The sequence below is a fragment of the Melozone crissalis genome, unplaced genomic scaffold, assembly GCF_028551555.1.
Source record: "Melozone crissalis strain CALT ecotype California unplaced genomic scaffold, PUWL_Pcris_2 ptg000029l_1, whole genome shotgun sequence".
NCBI classification, from domain to species: Eukaryota; Metazoa; Chordata; class Aves; order Passeriformes; family Passerellidae; genus Melozone; species Melozone crissalis.
Window position 1 is genome coordinate 18,335,036 of NW_026535807.1, and position 21,134 is coordinate 18,356,169.

General features: G+C 41.2%; 1 protein-coding gene across 1 annotated transcript; it reads left to right on the plus strand.

Annotated features, from left to right (window-relative positions):
- The first annotated feature begins 16,210 nt into the window (after positions 1-16,210).
- On the plus strand, positions 16,211-20,815 carry HRH1 (histamine receptor H1). Its single transcript, XM_054281312.1, has 2 exons — positions 16,211-16,298; positions 17,756-20,815. Exon 2 carries the CDS (start codon positions 17,813-17,815, stop codon positions 19,262-19,264), a length of 1,452 nt encoding a protein of 483 aa, XP_054137287.1. The 5' UTR covers positions 16,211-16,298; positions 17,756-17,812; the 3' UTR covers positions 19,265-20,815.
- The last annotated feature ends 319 nt before the right edge of the window (positions 20,816-21,134 follow it).

A 21,134-nucleotide genomic window follows, 5' to 3' on the forward strand; every position in this document is an offset into this window, starting at 1 on the left:
TTTAAGAACATTTATATAAAGTTTAAATTTATATAACAGATACATAAAGAAAACTTTTATAAATGTACCTATTCCCTGGGAATTCTGGACCTAGCCAATGAAAATTACACATTTCCACCTCTCAGGGAGTTTCTCAGCATCACCAAAATGAACATCACTAATTATTTTCCATCAGACACCAGAAGAACTCTTCACTGCCATCAGGAGAACTTCTCCAGGTGCTGAGACAAGAAACTCAGCGCAGCTCAGGAACAGCCTGCTGAGAATCACCTAAAATAGGGAAAAAACTGAGAATTCTTCCCTCCACTGCTCCTCCTGTGACCACTGCAGGCACAAAGGAGAGTGGCTCCTCAACACTGATTTATTTTTTTTTATTTCCCTTGCAGTGCTGAGCTCCAGAATTCCCTGAAATTGAGCTCAGGATTTGTGTGGAATCTTGCTCAGGAAATGCAATCAGCCACTGTTCCTTCCTACTGAAACCATGCCACAAGAGTCTGAAGCAACAAAATATAAATAAATAAAGAAATAAAGAAATGAAGAAATAAATAAAGAAATAAAGAAATAAAGAAATAAGGTTTTTAAAATTATATAGAAATAAATAAATGAATCAGAGAGCTCTCCTGGCAGGTCTGTGTCATTCCCTACATGATTAATTGTGACTATATCACCCAGAAGTAATATTTAAGCTCATAAATTTCTAGCATATATATTCTCCACATGCACACACACCTCCAGGATGTGTTGGACTTCCTGAGCCAATTTTCAGGATTAAGAGTTTTGCAAAAACTTCTCAATAAAGAAAAGCAGGGAGGGGGAAGATTCATCCATAAAACTCAAAAGTATTTGTGAAAACAACTCAGTTTCTCTTCGCTGAATTCAGTCGAGGCCAAATTCAAGTTTCAGCTCCTCCAAGCCTCTTCAGGATCTAAAATAATTTCCTTTCCTTTTGCCCCTGGCCCTCTGCCACTAAAAACCAATTGAATGTTCTCATTTCCACCACCTTCCTTCAATACAGAGGGGCTGAATATAATTTTGTTTTCCTTATCTTGAACATGAAAACCTTTCTTCTTCCTTCACAAAACACAATTACCAAACATTAATAACTTCCCAAGTATCTAAAATTTAGGACTTTTGAGCAGGAATGGTGAAGTTTCTCAAGATTGCACATTCCCCCAGACTGCTTTTCAGGACACAAAACTCCTCATGATTTCCAGTATCAATAAAACACAGATTTAAATTAATATTTTAAAAGTGTAAGCACCAGACTTATGAGCACTTTCATGTGGTTTATGGTTGTTTAATGGCTAAAAATAGCTCTGTGGGTCACTAAAAAAGCACTTGTGTGTTTTTAAAAGGCATTTCTGCATCAGTGCCTGGTGTGGAAGGAGGCTCACCTTTCAGCTCCAGCTAAAAACAGATCCTCTCCTGCAGACAGTGGAATTAGAAAGGAACAGAATCCTCTCCCTGTCCAGTTTCTGTTCATCCACAGAGACAACCAGCCAGTATTGTCTGAAATTCATGGGCCATTACCCACCTTAACAGCTCCAGTGTGGAGGCAGGAATGTAAATAACATTTATGTTGGAAATTACAGCAATGTAAAGCAAACACTCACTTGACAGAATCAGAATAAAGAAAGACAGTGGAAAACAGCAACCAAAATCCAGAATTTCTGGGAATCTCCAGCAGAGCCAACTCTTAGAAGCTCAAAAGCAGAAATGCTGGAACAGTCCTTAGCAGAAGCACTAATAAGAATAAACCATCTATCTATCTATCTATCTATCTGTCTATCTATCTATCTGTCTGTCTATCTATCTATCTATCTATCTATTATCTATTATCTATTTAACACTAGAAAGCACAAACAAACCAAAGAAATCCCCCAAAAAATTCCCCCCACAAGGTGTTTCCATTCTTTACAAAAACTATAAAAAGCAAAACATTGCACTGTCACAGATCTGAAATAATCAAGGTTCTTTTAGTTCTTCCTTCCAGGAGCTTCCACAATACTCCCATGATTAGGAAATTGATTTTTCTTGTCTCTCATCACAGTCTGAAAAAAAATAAACTCATCTCCTTCGGAGAAAACTCTGCATATCAACATCATGCATGGAGAAATGGAAGTACTTTCACTCAGAAATATTGACTTTGATTGCATTAGAAAATTGAATCTGATGTCTTTATTTGTGATTAATCACGGATGCGACCTTTCAGTTTTTGAATTATGTTCTGTTCACAACAGGAAAGTTGGAGGGTCTGGAAGGAGGATAATTTATTTTCACCAGAGATTCACCCTCTACCCTTTGTATGCCTCTGTGGAAAAGCTCAGACTGAGTTGAAAGACCCCAAAGAAATGAATGACAATGAAATGTTGTCCATCCTTCCCACACTACTCTGTGACTCAGCCCCACAGCCATGACCATCATAATTTTTAGGCTGACAGTGTTCCCTGGCTCACAGCCACCCCCAAACCATGCAAGGGCATTTAAACCGCAGATGTAAACAGTGAGTTCAGGATGAAAGCATGATTTCCCACACCAAAAAGTCTTCTTTTTATATTTAAACTGAATAATTAAAATAGTGCTTTTAAAAGGCATTTGTAATTACACTTTCTTGCCTTGTTCCCTTGGTTAAAATGAGGGAGATTTATTAAATATATACACTGCCATAATAGATTTATTGTATGGTGTTAAAAAATGTTCAAGCTATTTCCAGGCTGCCCATCTCATTCCTTCCTCCACTTCCATTCCAAATGAATTCCCCGGAATGAATTCCCACCCTCAAGGATGACCACAACCCTTTTTAGTGTTTTACCCCAAAATCTCATTTATTCAGTGCCTGGACCTCACGTTAGGGGAGCAGTGCAATGTGGCAGTCATATTTTCTGGAAAAATCTTTCTGCCCAGGACTTTTCTCCTGGGAAGCTGAGAAGCCTCAGAGAAAAGGAAAACAATTCTTATCTCATTTGCTTCTCCTGTGTTGTGCTGATGTGGAATGTGTTTGGAGATTGTTTACCCACAGGTGATTGTTCCATTGCATTCTGCTGGGAGTTGTTTTCACTCCTTGGCCAATCAATGCCAAACTGTGTTGAGGCTCTGGAAGGAGTCACAAGTTTTCATTATTATCTTTTTAGCATTCTGTAAGTATCCTTGCTGTATTCTTTAGTATGGTTTAGTATAGCATTCTTTAATAATATAATACCATAAAATAATAAATTAGCCTTCTAAGAACATGGAATCAAATTCACCATTCCGTCCTTTGTCTGTGAACCCCACAAATACAATAGTGCAACACCAGAGCGACCTCCACAGAGAGGAGCTGGAATTCCCATCCCTGGAAGTTTCCTAAAATTAAACAGAGCCAGGGCTGGCCAGGTCCAGGAGGGGCAGGGATCCCACTGGGACAGAGTCTGGGTTAGGAACTTCCTTTCACACTGTGCAGAGCAAAGTAGAAGGCACAGGATTTCTCTCTGGTTTCTGTGGTTGAGATTATTACTAAATATTACAAATATTTAATAATATAGATTATATATTTAATGTATATAATGTCTATATTATAATATATATAATTTTTAATATTTATTTCATTATTAAAATTATTTCTATTTATTTATACAGAATTATTTTTATGTCTTTTTAATTTTTATATTTGAAATTATTTTATATTTCTTTATAATTATAATTATTTATATTTATAATTATTTTATTTATTTATAAATTATATTATATATATAATATATAATTTATGTATTTAATAATATATAACCCTGAGGTGTTAGAAAATCTCGTTTTTCCCAGCCCCATGATCAAAGGAGAAGTTGAGATTCATTGGTTCTGCTTTTCAAGGTTGTTTATTTGCTCTTATCCATTATATTCTTTCTCTGACCTGCTGAGATCAGTCCAGCAGGTCGGGTTGTGGCACAGTCCCTGCCCTTGGGTGGTGTTAACATTTAATGCTAAGAACTGTGTGTACTTTATTTACAATAATGTTCCAGTACCTATCACCTATGTTAGTCTGTCTCTACTCTAAACCAATCCAAAAGTGCCACCATCACAGCAGAAGATGAAGGAGAAGGAGAAAGAAGAAGAAAGAAGAACAACAAGAAGAAGACGACATGTCCAGATTCCTCCATCTTACTTCTTGAATCTCTGTAGGGGACAGAATGTAAGAAAATAAAGATGGTGTAGAAAGTAATCTCACCCCTAAGGAACTACAGCTGGGCCAATTACCAAAGATCAGGAGCAGGCCTGACTTTACCAGGCCACAGCTGTAAGCAATGAGACGAAGATGCTATAAAAGGGTGGGGTGGCTGGGTGAGAAGGGAACTGGGGTCAGTGGCTGCTTTGTGTGGGAGAAAGAGGCAGTGCTTTGAGGAGATATCCATGAGAAACACCAAGAAGGTGAAACTTTTGCGATAAGGAGACAACAGCATGGAACCCCTGTGATAAGATGACAACAAACCTCCATTCTAAATCCCCAAAATTCTACTTTTTCACTCTGTGATAAATTCACCATCATTCTATTCAAACTCTTGTGGCTTGTATATCCTCACACAAAGTTGGTAATTGTTTCCATGGACTAAAATCAAAGGCACAGGTGTTGGTGATTCTGTGCCAGGGTCTCAAGTCCTCCAGGGCAGCCAGAGGAATGTCCTGGGTCCCAACAGATTTCTGCCTGAAGGAGCTGGAATTGGGTGCTCAGGGTCTGGGACTGTGCATTGAGTGATTACACAAAACCTCTGTCCTTCAGCGCTTTTCTTCCTCCCCTATTCCAGAACCAAGGAGCTTTCAGACACTGTCACAGATATATTTTATGAAAAATCCTTTTGCCAGGATTTTTTCTCCTGAGAAGTTGAGAGGCCTCAGAAATGAAATGCAAACAATGGTTATCTGCTGCTGTGGAATGCAACAGGTGCATCTGTGATTGGTCTCATGTGGCTGTTTCTAATTAATGGCCAATCACAGCCAGCTGGGTCAGACTCTCTGGTCAGTCACGAGATTTTGTTATCATTCCTTTCTATTCTTTGCAAGCCTTCTGAAGAAATCCTTTCTTCTATTCTTTTAGTATAGTTTTAATATATCATTTTTTTATTATAATATATATCATAAAATAATAAATCAGATTTCTGAAACATGGAGTCAGATTCTCATCTCTTCCCTCACCCTGGGACCCCTGTGAACACAGTCACAAGACAGCAAAACTCCTTTTTTTTTTCTGGTTTTTATTTCCCTGCTTATGGTTAATGTATATTCAGGCCTTGTGGCACAACAGAGCCCTTTGAAGGGTAGAAATCTGTTTCTTATCTCCCCTGGTTTATCTTTGCTGGGCAGTTTCCCTGACAGCACTGTTTTATCCCGTGCCAGAATAAATCCCTCACTGTAAGTGCAAAGAAAGACTGAGCATGTTTATAAAATAGAATAAATCTCCGTTTATCTGGAGATTAAATCTCCTTTTATCTGGATCAGGGCCTCTCACAACCTGCAAGACAACAACCAGGCAATCTCAGTCCCAAAAGCCAAGTTCTTAAGTGCTTTCTGAAGACTATTTTGAGATTTCTAAGAAAATTTTACCACACCATAAATCTCTAAGGGTGTAATTACTGGTAATATTCTCAGAAACTTTGTTTCACCTTTTCCATGGGAATATGTTTGACCTATGGCAATGGAAAAATTGATGACCCAAATGGACAGTAGGGCATTCACTAACACTTAAACAGGTTTATCTGCCATGTTGAAACTATAATGGCAATTTTATATGGGATAAAATTTCATTTAATAATTATATTTTATATTATAATTATATAGTATATCGTATATGGCATATAGTATGTCTTAATTTTATAAAATTATAATTTTAATTTATAGTTTTACACTATTTATACATCCCAGAGCTCCATTTCTCAAAACTCAACACTATCTGAACAAAATACCCACCAGACTGTTGAAAAGAAACCCAAACAAAAAATTATCATTGGAGACAGATTAGCAAAGACTCCATGATATCAATTATACCTCTATTCATTGATTTATATTAAAGGCAGCACCAGAAATATTGCCTGTATTAAATACTCCCTGTTTATACAGCAATGCCATGGATCCACTGATAACAAAGCAACTCCTAAGGACAAAAATAACACCCGAGAGATGAAGAAGCAGCACAAAACAAATGAGGAGTCAGAATTCAAACTTCAAAGCAGAACTCCTGGTCAGGGAGTGTCAAACTTCACCTGCCTGACTCATTTCCTGACACCTGAAAGGGGCTGTGGCTGAGCCCATTATAAATTCATTTATAATGAATGTATTTATATATATTCTTTTTTTTATATATATATATGTATATATATATATAAATATATATGTATATATATATGTATATATATATGTATAGATGTATATATGTATATGTATATGTATAATATATATTTTATAATAGCACAAACAGGGCTGGGACCCACCTGTCTCCTTCTGCAGCTCCATGAATGCTTAGGATGTTCTAAAGGTGATTTTTTGATTTTTTTGCATCTCAGCTTTTGCTTTGCAGATGTTTAATTTGAGATTAAGACACATGGGCTCCATTTTCCACTCCCAGAATCTTTTGGTGCAGAGCTTCACATTTATTGGGCTCAGTCAGGAATAGCCACACAAATATGAGTACAAATAAAAATATAAAAATATAAAAATATAAAAATATAAAAATATAAATTATAGGAATATAAATAGTACATATGTGAACTAAATGTTTTAGTTATTTTAAAAAGAGAGACAACCAAAAGAGAGGGGGATAAAGCCAATGCAACAGGCAGTTTTTCAATGAGAAAAAAAAACCTGTTAAATGAGTTTAATGATATTAATAGTCTCCCAAATTGGCAAATTATCCACAATACCTCAATGGTTTATGTGCACTGGAAGCAGCAAATCATGGAGATCATTAAAGACATAAAGCTTACAGATATTTCAAATACATGCTGGCAAGAGAAGATTGCTTGTATCCAAAACAATCAATACAAGAAAACACAGAAAAACAAGCACAGCACATATTTCAGCTATTACAAATTACTACTTTTGGCATAATGGGCACTAAAAAGAATTCACAAAGATTTACTCATCTGCAAGGGCAGATGAATTTGTTATGTATTATTTGTTATTTATTATTTATATTTTTATTTTATTAATAATTATTAATTATTATTTATTTTAAAGACAAATCTGAAAATTCAATCAAAAATCTGCTTTAATGATTGCTTGCAGTGCTCCGAAGTTTAACAAGCAGAATTAAAAACAAGAGTAGTGAGCGTGCAGACACAATGAACATTTAAACAAAGTCTAAAAAACCCTGACAAACACTCAAACACTTGCACTATTATTAGCCTGTTGCTCAGTTTTCCCAAATAAAAACTAATGGCAGTGTTAAATCAAGAGGGCTCTGTGTCCCAGACCATAATCCATTTGCTTTGTTTGAAATTCCATCAGGGCTTGTTTGAAACAGGATTTCTTCAGAATCCTCCAGCCACAGGAGTCCGGGTTGGAAGTTTTGAGGAGGAAGCTTGAGAAGTGATAAATTGTTAACAGCCTGCTAAATTTGTCAGAGTGTTTTGTGAAACTTCTGAGAGCTTGTTCATGTTATGGCGAATTTTTAGCTTCGTCCGGCAGTATAAATCACAATTTCAAAATAAATGCAGAGCTCTGGGCAGGAGACAATGGAGGCACATCCCCCAGGCTCCTTCCTGTGGCAGCTGGGGCTCCTCAGGTGTGTGACCAGCTGGGGACAGGGGCCAAGGCATCCTGGGGACATCAGGAACAGCATTCCCAGCAGGGCAGGGAGGGATCCTGTCCCCCTGCTAAGCCCTAGGGGCACATCTGGAGTGACCCTGCCCACCTGGCTGGCCTTGGGGGCACATCTGGAGTGATCCTGCCCCTCTGCCCAGCCCTGGGGGCACATCTGGAGCCATCCTGCCCCTCTACCCAGCCCTAGGGGCACATCTGGAATGTCCCTGCCCCTCTGCCCAGCCCTGGGGGCACATCTGGAGTGATCCTGTCCCTCTGTCCCTCTACCCTGGGAGCACATCTGAAATGATCCTTCCCCTCTGCCCGGCCTGTGAGGCAGATCTGAAATGATCCTGTTTCCCTGCCCAGCCCTGGGGGAACATCTGGAGGATCCTGCCCCTCTGCCCAGCCCTGGGGGAACATCTGGAGGATCCTGCCCATCTGCCCAGCCCTGAGCAGAGAGCAGAGAGGCCGTGGGCTCCCCTCCCTGGGGATATTCCAGAGCTGTGTGCCCACAGTCCCATCCATGTGCCCAGGGATGGCCCTGCTGGAGCAGGCAGGTGGCACCAGCTGAGCCCTGTGGTCACCGCCAGCCTGAGCCATGCTGGCATTCTGTGATTTACTTTGGTAATTTCTATATAAACGCAAATTTCTGTTCTACCTTCAGCAGCACAAAGCCCCTGGCACTCTGAAGGAGGTTAAATCTAGTTTAGAACTAGGATTTGCTGGGAGACAGGAACATCCCACAGCAACCCTTCAGCAGGGGGCTAAGCCCAGCACCTCTGGGGGGCCTTGCAGGAAGCATTGTCTGCATGGAAGAGGTCAAAAGGAGAATAAAAACACACAGAGCAGCTGCAAATCAGTTTTCTATAAAAATAATTGTAATATAATATAATATAATATAATATAATATAATATAATCATTATACTATAATATAATAATATAATATTATATAACATCATATTATATTAATATTATAATATTATTAAATTGTATATTATAGTATTATATTATTGTTATTTTGATTATAATAATATATATTATTATACATATAATCTATATAGTACATATAATATATAATATATGTGTATATACATTATAATAATATAATATAATATAATATAATATAATATAATATAATATAATATAATATAATATAATATAATATAATATAATATAATATAATATAAATTTTTGCATATATTATATTAAATACTAAAACTATACGAAAGAAATAGAAAGGATACATCAGAAGGCTTAACAAGAATGAATAATAAAATCTTGTGACTGACTCCTCAGAGTCCAACACAGCTGATGGTGATTGGTCATTAACTAAAAACAACTCCCATGGAACCAATCAAAGATTCACCTGTTGGTAAAGGATCTCCAGACCACATGCCCAAACCATCAGATAATTATTGTTTTCATTCTTTTCTGAGGCCTCTCAGCTTCCCAGGAGAAGAAATCCTGGTGAAGGGATTTTTCAGAGAATGTGATGGTGACACCTCCTGTGCAGGTGGAACTTCCTGGGCACCAGGTCCTGCCTGTGCCTGTTCTGTTTCTCTGAGCAGAGCCGGGTCCCTGCTCTGACACCCAGAGACAGGACCCAAGCTGGCTCCCAAACCCAAAATGGGTTTATCATAATGGCAATGGGACAGGGAATAACTCAAGAGCAAAAAGATTGCTTTAGTAACACCAAAAAAGAGTTCATGGATGTCACACTTTGCTGAGAGTTGCACTTTTTGGCAATGGGTGTTATCCTCTCAGACTGAGGGCAGGAACACGGGGATTTCCTGCATTTTCCTGTTTGCTCATGGTGGAGAGCAATTGTGCAAAGTTTACAATTCCTCTTCACCAGCTTCTCGAACAATGAAGTTACCAAGTGCCCAACAATGCTGTTTGCAAAAACATCATTGCACAAGTTCTTCGTGTCCTGCATCACAAAATTCCCCCTTTGAACCCACGGAGAGTTTTGTGCAACACATTTCTAAACATTGTTTAAAATGAGGGAAAAATAAGCGTGATCTTAAAGAAAGGAATGAATATTGCAATAAAATCCTCCAAGCCCTGCACGCGCGTTTAACACAGAGCAGATGTGCTGGACCTGTGTGAATCACAAAAACATCACTTTAGCTAAATATGCAACAACGTGTTACACATCTGGGATTTTTCTAGGTCTTGAAGTAGTTGTGTAAGACATCTCCACTAAAAGAAGCTCCAGGTAATTCCGTAGTGCTGGTGACAGAGCAGGGTGACAGCGCCGTGACTGATGGGCTGGGCTGCTCCCGGATGCTCCGCAGACTCTCGGGTTACCTCAGGTGAGCGCTCACAGCTCAGCCAGCTCTCATTCCCACGGCTCTGCGGACACACCCGGGGCTCTCCGGCGGGCAGGGAGAGCGGAACCGCGGGCAGAGCCGGGATCTTCCCCGGAGAGAGCGGAGCATCCCTCGGCAGCGTCCCGGGGCACAGCGGCGGGACGGAGCCGGGCATCCCACCGCATCCACCGCCTCCCATCAGATCCCACCGCTTCCTATCGCTTCTCATCGCTTCCTATCAGATCCCACACGCATCCCACCGCCTCCAATCAGATCCCACCGCTTCCCATCGCATTCACCGCCTGTCACCGCTTCCCACTTCATCCCACCGCTGCCCATCTCCTCGCACCGCATCCCATCCCATCCCATCCCATCCCATCCCATCCCATCCCATCCTACCACTTCCCACCTCATCCCATCGCCTCCCACCTTATCCCATAGCCTCCCACCTCATCCCACCGTATCCCACCGCTTCCCACCACACCCCATCGCTTCTCATCTCATCCATCGCCTCGCCTCCCATCGCATCCTCCGCCTCCCCCGCGTCCCAGCCCAGCCCAGCCCCAGCGGGAGCGGCGGCTCCTCCCGGCCGCGCTGCCCGAGCTGCCGCAGCCGCTGCCCTGCTCCTGCTGCCCTCGGTGAGTGACCCGCGACGGGGACAGGGACAGCGGGAGGGACTGGGGGGATTGGAGGAGCTGGAGGAACTGGGGGAATTGGAGGAATTGCAGGGATTGGAGGAACTGGAGGGTTTGGAGTAACTGGGGGGACTGGAGAGATTGGAGGAACTGGAGGGACTGGAGGAATTGCAGGGACTGGAGGAACTGGAGGGTTTGGTGGAACTGGAGAGACTGGAGAGATTGGAGGAACTGAAGGGATTGGAGGGATTGGTGGAACTGGAGGCTGGGGGAGCGCGGGTGGCTCCTCGGGGCTCGCTTGTCCCCCCTGAGAGCAGCGAGAGGAGCAGAGGAGGAAAGCAAACAGGAGCAGCACAACTCACCAGCAAACCCAGCCCGCTTTTGAGAACTCTCCCTGCTTTTGAGAACTCTCTCTCAGCACAAATCAGGGGCAGCAAACCCACCCCGCTTGTGAGAGCTCTCCCTGCTTTTGAGAGCTCTCTCTCAGCCAGCACAAATGAGGAGCTCTGGCAGGTTCTGGCTGCTCCTCACCCTGCGCATCCCAGCCCGGAGCAGCGGAGGGGAGCGTGGAGCAGAGGGGCTCCCTAAGGGCAAACCAAGCGGGAGGAAAACCCCAAGAGTGCAGCAATAGGCTGCAGGAAGCTCAGCCAGCTTCTCCCTGGAAGACATTTGTCCCAGCTGCAGATCCAGCAGCCCCAAAGGTCCCCGGGGCACAGAGGAGTCGCTGCGGGTCAGGCACGGAGGGGATGCTCAGGTGGAGATGGGAAGGAAAGGAAGTGTTAGGAAAATTAACCCACAAACAGGTTTATATCCAAAAAGGAGAAAGAAGAGTCCTTTTTAGGCTTTATTTGAATAAAGGGAGAGGCCATGGGGCATTCCCCTGGGGTCTCTCACTTTTTTGGAGGATGCAGCCTCCTTTTTATCCCAATTTCCCATTTCCCTTCTCTCTTTCCCCATTTCTGAGGTACCTGAGAGGTTCAGACTTCCCAAAACACCAGATATTTCCCTCTAAAGCACAACCTTCCCTTTTAATTTTTAATTCTTATGGCATTTAGGGGTTTTTATTCCTCGTTGTTTCTTTCATCTTTCAATGTCTAATTTCATTTATCATCAAACCTACAGTTTGTTTGTAAAAGCAAATATCTTTTTCCATTCATCAATCAGTGGAATCCTTCCCATGGTTTCTTTTATCTCCCAGTGCTGGTTTTATCCACCTGCAGACCCACAGCTGGTTTGGAAAGACACATCCAGTACTCCTGTCAGAAGGGAAGCAGATAAAGTCCAGGTTCCCCATTGCACTCAGCAACTCAACACTTGAATTAATATGGTTTAGGGGAGCTCCTTTCAGCACAGAAAATATTTCTGCTCTTGTTTCAAGCATCTTTCTGGCAAGGGAAGGGAAAAACAGGCAGGGAGGGGTTGGTTCCTGGTTTAAGGAGAACAGGGGCTTGGCTGAAGAAAGAGGACGAGAAAGAACTGAAACCCTCAGGACCTTCTGAAAACAATTGTACTCTTGAGAGGAAAAATCCTAAATGCATTAATTTCATAGAGATCTCTCCTCAAACACAAGTGCAGCACATCCTGAGGGGGGTGACCCTGCAGCAGGGACATTGATGGAGCCTTCCTTTATGGACAGGAATGATGGAGAGGAATGGGAATTCGTGGAAAAGATCTTTTCAAAGTTTTTACTTGCATGACACCAAGCTCTCTCAGACTCTGTTCCCCTTTGCCATCTGCTTAATTCAACAAAAAACCATTAAAACTGTCTGGGGGAAAAAAAAAAGAAAAAAAAAGAAGCTTGTTTAAGTCAGATCTGGTGAACAGTAACTTCACCAGATGTTGGAAGAGACTGAAAATACAGATTCCAAATTAAAGATTTAAAAAAACCAAACAGGTGTAAACAGGTTTCAGGTAGCACACTGTACATCATGGACGTTTATAACTTTTTATATATTATATATATAAAGTCAGATGAGCATTTCTATAAAGGAAAAACTTTGTATTTTCAATTATTTATTGCTAAAATATGAAGGAACTCATAAAATTACTACAGATGTTTGAAGAGACTAAAAACACAGCTTCCAAATTAAAGATTTTTTTTTAAAAAAAGTGACCTAAAATAAAAATAAACCTTTCAGTAACAGGCTTTACTTTTATTCCCAGTACAAGGAGACAGTGACTCCTCACACCCACTAGGACTTCTAAATCTGTGCATTCTTGTGATGGTTTTCATACAGTTCCAAAGCATAAAAAGCTCACTTGAGCTGAATTCAAGTAAATCCCCAAAGAGTTTTCATAGTGATCAATCTCACCACTGAAAAAACTCCCACCTCTTACTCTCATACATTGTTTTTTACTTTTGTGAGTAGCGATTCCCAAGCCACTTGGAAAGAACCAGACTTTAATGTTTGAATGACAGCATAAGTTACATTTTTAAAAGTTAATCATATTTCTGATGCACAAGGATTAAACCTACCAAGGTTTACAGTTGTCAGGGGTTGGAGTCCAAAAAAAAAATCAAGTTTTTTTTGCTATCCTTGTAGGAAAAATGTCCTGTTAGACTGCGTTGGGGTAACAGATTGAGAACCCAGAGCAGAAAGGCAGCACTGCAGCTGCTCAGCTCTAAAGGAGCCACATTGCTGGGAAATTCCCTTTGTTTATAAGGGATTTTACAGCTCAAGGGTTTATTTCCTGCATCACAGCACAGAGGACTTTTCATCCATCACAGCAGTGATTTCACAGGTCTGGCACCTACAGCAAATTCCCTTTTTACACACAAGTAATGGAGCAAAGAATATAAGACAGCACAAATTATATTATATTATATTGAAGAATATTATATTTAAATATTATATATTATATTGAAGAAAATTATATTTAAATACTGTTTTGCTAAGAGATCACATTGATGACCATTTTTTTGATATTGGTAATATTTAGACTAGCAGAGAAAATTAATGCCATATCTGGAAGCTTTGGGAATCTTGTCAAGATGAGACTTTCCTCCAATCTCTTGGTAGAAATAACCCATATTTGGGAAATGCTATCACAAGAACAAGACTGGGTTTTGTCATGGAAAAACTGACATTTAGTATAATTTTTACTAGAAAATTCAGCTGCTAAAAGAGGATTTTCATGGAAGCCTGAGCTTACATTTAGAAGGCCAAAACATTCTTTGGATTGTGGCCATCTTCTGTTAACTCTTTTTAATATTAATGGACTATAAGCCAAGTGTTAAAGAGAGTTGTTTAAAAAATGCCAGCCAGTGTCAAAAAAAGTCTGTATTTGTCTCCTGATAACTTCAGGTTAAGGATGAAACTTAAACACAATAAATTTACTTAGGGGAAAAAATGAAGTAAACACAGCGGTGTGTAGAAAATTGTTTAATTAAGTAACTGTTTATGCTGCTTGAAGGATACTGAAGCTGCACTTCCAAACTGTCCTGGCTGGACTGAGACATTGTCATTTCAGTGGGAACAACAGGCAGCTTTACCAAGTTTTTCATTTACTTTTTATCAAAAATATTCCTTGAATATTGGCAGGCATTGAATAGGGACTGTTCCCTTACAGAGAAATAAATGAGTTTTTGAGAGAGAAATTAATCAAACTCCTAGCATGTTTGTACTTTCAACAACTCAAGGATAATTTAAAGGGGAAAAATCACTATAAAAATAAGTTTCTTAGGTACAACAGAGTGAGTAAAGGCAATCTGAATCAAAATCTCACTTTCTGCTTGAATTTAGCCTGAATCAAAATCTCATTTTCTGCTTGAATTTAGTCTGAATCAAAATCTCACTTTCTGCTTGAATTTAGTCTGATGAACAAGAATTTTGCTCTTTGCAGCTCTAATTTCTTAAAAATCTACCAGCAAGAGACTTGCCAATTTCTAGAAACTTTCTCCCACTCAGTCAGGGCTTAATAGATTGCACCTGCCCTAAAGAGGCACCAGGCATCCACTTAGCATCTCCCAGTAGATTCCTGCTCCTTGGAAATGTAACACAATAACAAATCATGATTGCTGAGCCTCCCTGTAGAAAAAGCTCTTCACAGACAGCAAAAATTAAGGAGGCATTTCACGGTGAGGTCAGGGTTTAGAGTTTCCACAAAGTAAACCAATGTTTTTGGTTGTTTTTTTGTTTTTAAATCCGTTCTTAGTGAACTTTGTTTCAGTGCAATTGAACTGTGCAAACATTAAAGCCCATTTATTCATTATTATTGCTTTCTTCTGCTGGGTTAGAGATAAGGAGTGACATCAGTAGCTCCTGAAGAAAGGGCACCTTAACCTGCTTTGGAGCAGGAGTTCCCCAGATCAATTCTGCACGTTGCTTCCTCAATCCTGCCCTCAGCAGTGCCAGGAGAAGGTTTGGGAAGCAGTGAACACCATTTACTGTATTCTGCTGGTTTATTCACCAGAATTGTCAGGGCTGGAAGGATCTCTGGAGATCATCCAGGCCAGGCCCAAATGCAGTTCATGGATTCCATTTGCAGCCAAGGAGAGCTGACTAACCAGGCAGATTTCTTTGCTGGTATTTTTTCCAGTTGAAGACTCAGTTAAAGTTGCCTTTTCTCCCTTTATTTTGTCATAAATTTAAATGGGAATACGAGGGGGTGAAGATCAGTCATTCCAGCTTCTTACATCAGCTCCTTGCCTTGGCCATGCCCCTGCACTTAAGCACACCTGAAGAGCTGGAGACAAAGACACAGACTGGGATGTAAACACTATCCAGACATGCTGGTTTAACTTCCATGGAATAATTTCTGTCCTCAGCATCCATTGAGTCATTTCTGTCCTCAGCATCCATGGCGTCATTCCTATCCTCAGCATCCATGGAATCATTTCTGTCTTCAACATCCATGGAGCAGTTTCTGTCCTCAACATCCATGGAATAATTTCTGTCCTCAACACCCATGGATTCATTTCTGTCCTCAGCATCCATGGAGTCATTTCTATCCTCAACATCCTTATTCCTGTCCTCAGCATCCATGGAGCAGTTTCTGTCCTCAGCATCCATGGAGTAATTTCTCTTCTCAGCATCCATGGAGTAGTTTCTGCCCTCAACATCCATGGAGTCATTTCTGTCTTCAACATCCATGGAATAATTTCTGTCCTCAACACCCATGGAATAATTTCTGTCCTCAGCATCCATGGAGTCATTTCTGTCCTTAACATCCATGGAGTAATTTCTGTCCTCAACATCCATGGAATAATTTCTGTCCCCAACATCCATGGAGCGGTTTCTGTCTCCAACATCCATGGAGTCATTTCTGTCCTCAACATCCATGGAATAATTTCAATCCTCAGCATCCATGGAGTCATTTCTGTCCTCAGCAATGGCTCCTGTCCAGCAATTCCTGTCCGCAGAAATGACTCCATCCATGGAATAATTTCTGTCCTCAACACCCATGGAATCATTTCTGTCCTCATTCTCAGGAGATGCTCTGTGAGCTGTGAGCAGCTGCCTCAGAGGAATTGTCCGGGCAGAGCCTGAAGGATCCAGGATCACAGCATTTCCCAGGTACTCCTGTCTCCTCTGCCTATGGATGCTGCTGGCACCAAGGACACAGCTCCTCTCCCAACACCCACCTGTGAGTAAAGCCCGGGCAAGAAGGAATTTGACCTCTCATAAGGCAGCACAAATCATTTGAGCTCAAACCCTGGTTACTGGAATAAAAGGGATAAAGTTAAACGAAGTATTGCATCACTGAGTTTCAATAGGAAATGCTGATTATTGAACAATCTGTTGCATTGTGTTGCTCTGGACATGTTTGGAGTTATGAGGGTGAGAAATCCCATGCATACCTCAATGCTAGTTGTGTAAATACTTTGAGCAAATATATGCACAGTCTCAATTTCCTTCCGTATTGCTTTAGGAGACTTACCAGAACATAAACTCAGACAAGCTATGAAATGGCACAGAATGTGTGTCACCCTCACAGACATTTTTCATCAATGGACAGGAGGCAGAATTTGGGCACTTATCATTTGCTCCAAAACATAAAATATCATTAATTAATCCTGCACTGCGGATGAAGTTAGCAGTTGGGAAGCAGAAGATGCTTATTAATCCTGAAAAATCCTAATATTCTGTATTTAATCTCGAATAGGCCTGGCATCTTTAAATGTTTGAAATCTGTGCGAGCCTAAATTGTGTAGGAAGAGATTACTCATTACCTATAATTTGAACGATTGCCTACTGACTGCCAACTGCTGGATTCTCAAACTGTTGGAGGCTGTAAATAAGCACTGGCTTGTTTAAATTATTTAGTACAAAATATGTAAATATTGCTTTTACTAGCACATTTTAAATTGGTTTGCCAATATGGAGCTTATGTTATGGTTCACAATCAGCTGTTTAATGAGATATGATGAATTAAAACTGTGAGGGATTAAATTTTTTCTTTAGATTGTGGGATCTGAAATAGATGAAGCTCTATGAAAACTGTTTGGGATTGGTTAGTGGGGTTTCCTAAAACACAAATCACCTGTATGTAAATGTCACTGTTGTATTTTCTGAAAAATCCCTTCACCAGGATTTCTTTCCTGGGAAGCTACGAAGCCTCAGAGGAAAAAAAAAAAACAAAACAATATTATCTCATTTGCTTCTCCTGTGTTTTGCTGCTTTGGAATGTGGTTGGAGATTGTTTATCAAACAGGTGATTGTTAGATTGGTTTAATGTGAATTGTTTTAACTTAATAACCAACCACAATCTGGCTGTGTTGGACTCTGGAGAGGAGTTGCAAGTTTTCATCATTCTTTGTAACCTTCTGCCTGCATCCTTTCTCTATTTAGTACAGTTTTAGTATAGCATTTATTTAATATATTATAAATAGCATAGAATAATAAATTAGCCTTATGAGAACATGGAGTCAGATTCCTCACCTCTCTCCTCATCCTAGAGACACAGCAAACTCAGCATGTAAAATGTCTTAAAAATTTGTTTTTTAGGAAAGCCCTAAAAGGGACAGTGCTAAGCTGAGGCACAAATTAGCTTTATTATCTTATTACTACAGTGACTGAGCAGGTTTTTTTCCTTTCCTCTAGTTGTGGAAATAAAAATCCCCAAGCAGCCCAACACGTTTTCACCCAGGAGTGCAAACCATGACTGAACGCCCAAGGCCTAGACGCCCATTCCGCTTCTCCCTCACCAAAAAGATGTCCAACAACACAACAGAGGCCTCCAGCAGCGCTCCCCGAGCCCTCCTAGGCCTGTTCCTGGGCAGCATCTCCCTGATCACCATCGTCATGAACATCCTGGTGCTGTGTGCCGTGAGGACGGAGAAGAAGCTGCAGACCGTGGGTAATTTATACATCGTGAGCCTCTCCATCGCCGACCTGATCGTGGGGGCGGCCGTCATGCCCCTCAACATCGTGGACCTGCTGAGCCCCCGGTGGCCCCTGGGGCTGGCAGCCTGCTTGTTCTGGCTCTCCATGGATTACGTGGCCAGCACGGCCTCCATTTTCAACCTCTTCATCCTGTGCGTGGACCGGTACCGCTCGGTGCAGCAGCCGCTCCGGTACCTCAAGTACCGCACCAAGATGAGGGCCTCACTGCTTATCCTGGGGGTCTGGCTGCTCTCCTTCACCTGGCTCATCCCCATCCTGGGCTGGCACGTCTTTGCCAACAACGGGCACAGGACGGTGCAGGGGAACAACAAGTGTGAGACGGAGTTCTTCGAGGTGACCTGGTTCAAAGTGCTGGCGGCCATCCTCAACTTCTACCTGCCCTCGCTGCTGATGCTGTGGTTCTACTGCAGAATCTTCAGCGCTGTTCGAAAGCACTGCCAGCACAGAGAGCTCAGCAATGGCTCCTACTGGTCCTCAGTGGAAAAAGCCACCACTCCTCAGACCAAGACGAAGGATGGGAAAAATATCTGCCTCCAGGAGCAAGTCGTAGGTGGGAACACCCCCGGTGCAGACAAGGAAAGCTCCCCAGAGCCCCATAAAGTGGAGGCAGAGCTTTGTTTCAGCTATCCTGACAGAGCTTCAAAGGCCCTGAGTAATGGGAAAGTCCTGAACTGGAGCTGCTTCTCTCTCAGCACAGCCAAGGCTGAGCCTGGCTTGGATAAAGCAGAGAAGAGGGGGGTGTGTGCCACAAAAGAAATTGCTAATGAGGAGCAGCCCGGCTGCCAGGACAGTGACTCCAGCGGGGCATCAGACCACCACACCTTCACTGAGGTGGCAGAGCCCAGCCCCAGAGGAGCCTGCTGTCCTCATGGGAGGACAGAGCGCAGGGACTCGAGGGGAATGGCATTCCTGAGGAAAACCTGGCACACGCTGCACAGGCACTCCAGGAGCATCCACTGGCACGGCAACAGGGAGAGGAAGGCAGCCAGGCAGCTGGGGGTGATCATGGCAGCCTTCATGCTCTGCTGGATCCCCTACTTTGTGCTCTTCATGGTGATAACCTTCCACGACCACAAACAGCTCTCAGAGCTGCACAGGGCCACCATATGGCTGGGCTACATCAACTCCACCTTGAACCCGTTCCTCTACCCTCTCTGCAACCAGAATTTCAAGAAGACTTTTAAAAAGATCCTTCACATTCATTGATGCTGGTCTGGGGTTTTGGAGCTCAAGTGCAGCTCAGGATTTTGACCAAACAAAATGTTCTGGTTCCAAGGGATGGGTACAGTGAAAGACTTTGGCAAACTGTAATCTGTAAAAGTGGGAAATGTGCATTTAATAGTTTTAACACATTTAAAGAGCAACTTCAGGTCAAGAATCTGAAAAACTCAAGGTCAGTACATGAACTGTTACACTGTTGTCAACCTTTCACCACTTGATACCACCACTTCCTTCACAGAAACCTCTTCAGTGATTATAAATTATTCAGCTACAGAAAAGGAAGAAATCACATTTCTGTCATTGGCCAAAAACATTTTTCTCTTTCAATTTACTCCATAACCACATTGCTTGTGAAGTGAGATTTGCAAGTGGAGGTACTTTGCACAGTCAAAGAAAGAACTTGCAACTGTCTAAAAAACTCCCCTATTTATTTATAGCTTCCTCCAAAGTACAAACTTTTCATCAAATGTCAAGTTTTACTGTGTATCCTACTGTATCTCTTTGATATCATGCTTATATTAACTGTACATTAACTTTGCTGGAAAAAAAGGTAGATTTTTTTATGTCCCAAAAGAGTTTCCATGCTCAATATACTGTCATCATCTGCTCCAGAAGGGTGTGCTGCTGTTTCTAGACTTGCAGAATATAGTTGATTATACATTAAATATGTTTACCTTTTCTACCCTTTGCATTTAATTGTATTTCATAAATCTTGCTGTTGTAAATTTCAGCAGAAAAACACAATAATTTAATATTTGGTATTGGAAAAGAGACCAAGAAGATGCTGAAGTACAACTGAAAGCTGGGCTGGCTTGGATGTTACGAAGAAAAAAGAAATTCCTCTCATTGCTTTTGCTGTGCTGCTGAATTTCCCACATTCTGAACAGTTTCTTAATTGTATTTAAAGGATTCATTATTAAATCAACCCCTAAAATGTCTGCATTTTAATACATTGGGGAAATGTGCTAAAGGAATAACCTTAAATTCAGGCTATATCAGTGTATCATGCAAGGTTCAGAGATTAATTGACTTTGGTTTCAAGTTGCACTCAGGAAAAACTGCAATTAGGAAAATTAAATCTAGGAGAAATAAGGCAAAATGCAGAGAGAGAACATAAAACCAACAAAATTCTTTGCAGAATTCAGACAACTTTTTCACTGCAGGAGGAACACCTTCACAAGGAGTGAAATGCACCTTTTTGGAGTAGAGAACAGAACCTTTTGAAACACATTCCCTAATCCCTGGCCTTCCACAAACAATTGCTGAGGTTCACAGCCATTAAATTGTTTTTTTTCCTATTCTGATTTGCAACAGCAATTCTGGCCAGAATGGATGGTAATTTAGATGATCCCTGAGGAAATAAAAGTCAGCCACAGTTATTAGTGCTGAAAAACACATTTACCTAAGGGCTGCTGAGAGTTATCAAGAAATCTATCCTGTTGCTCATGAAAATTGCCTTTCCTGACCTTAAAATGTGCTAATACGTGACAAAACCTCAGCAAGATCATTGAAAATTGGTCTAAAAATGGTGGTGACTGTAACAACAAAAATGTTTGGTAAAAATAAAGAACATTCAAACAGCTAAACCCAGGAAAATAAAGCTGCCTGAACATTGTTTTTTAATTTAAAGCCTTTTTAGCCATGATCTTTGTGTAACTGTGTTAACAGCAAAGACAGGGGATTTGTGATAACCAATTTTATAGCTATTAGATAACAATAAACAGGGAAATGGGACAGTGCATATTTTAAAAAGCAAGTACCTAAGAAAATTCCTGAGTTTATTTCACTGAGCAGCCAGTTCCAGTGGCTCTGGATGTGAGGGAAGCAGAGGAAAGCAAATTACGGTAAGAAATGG

What these genes read in the sequence shown, in the direction of transcription:
- HRH1 (XM_054281312.1), top strand. Translation starts at nt 17,813, where the DNA reads ATGACTGAACGCCCAAGGCCTAGACGCCCATTCCGCTTCTCCCTCACC.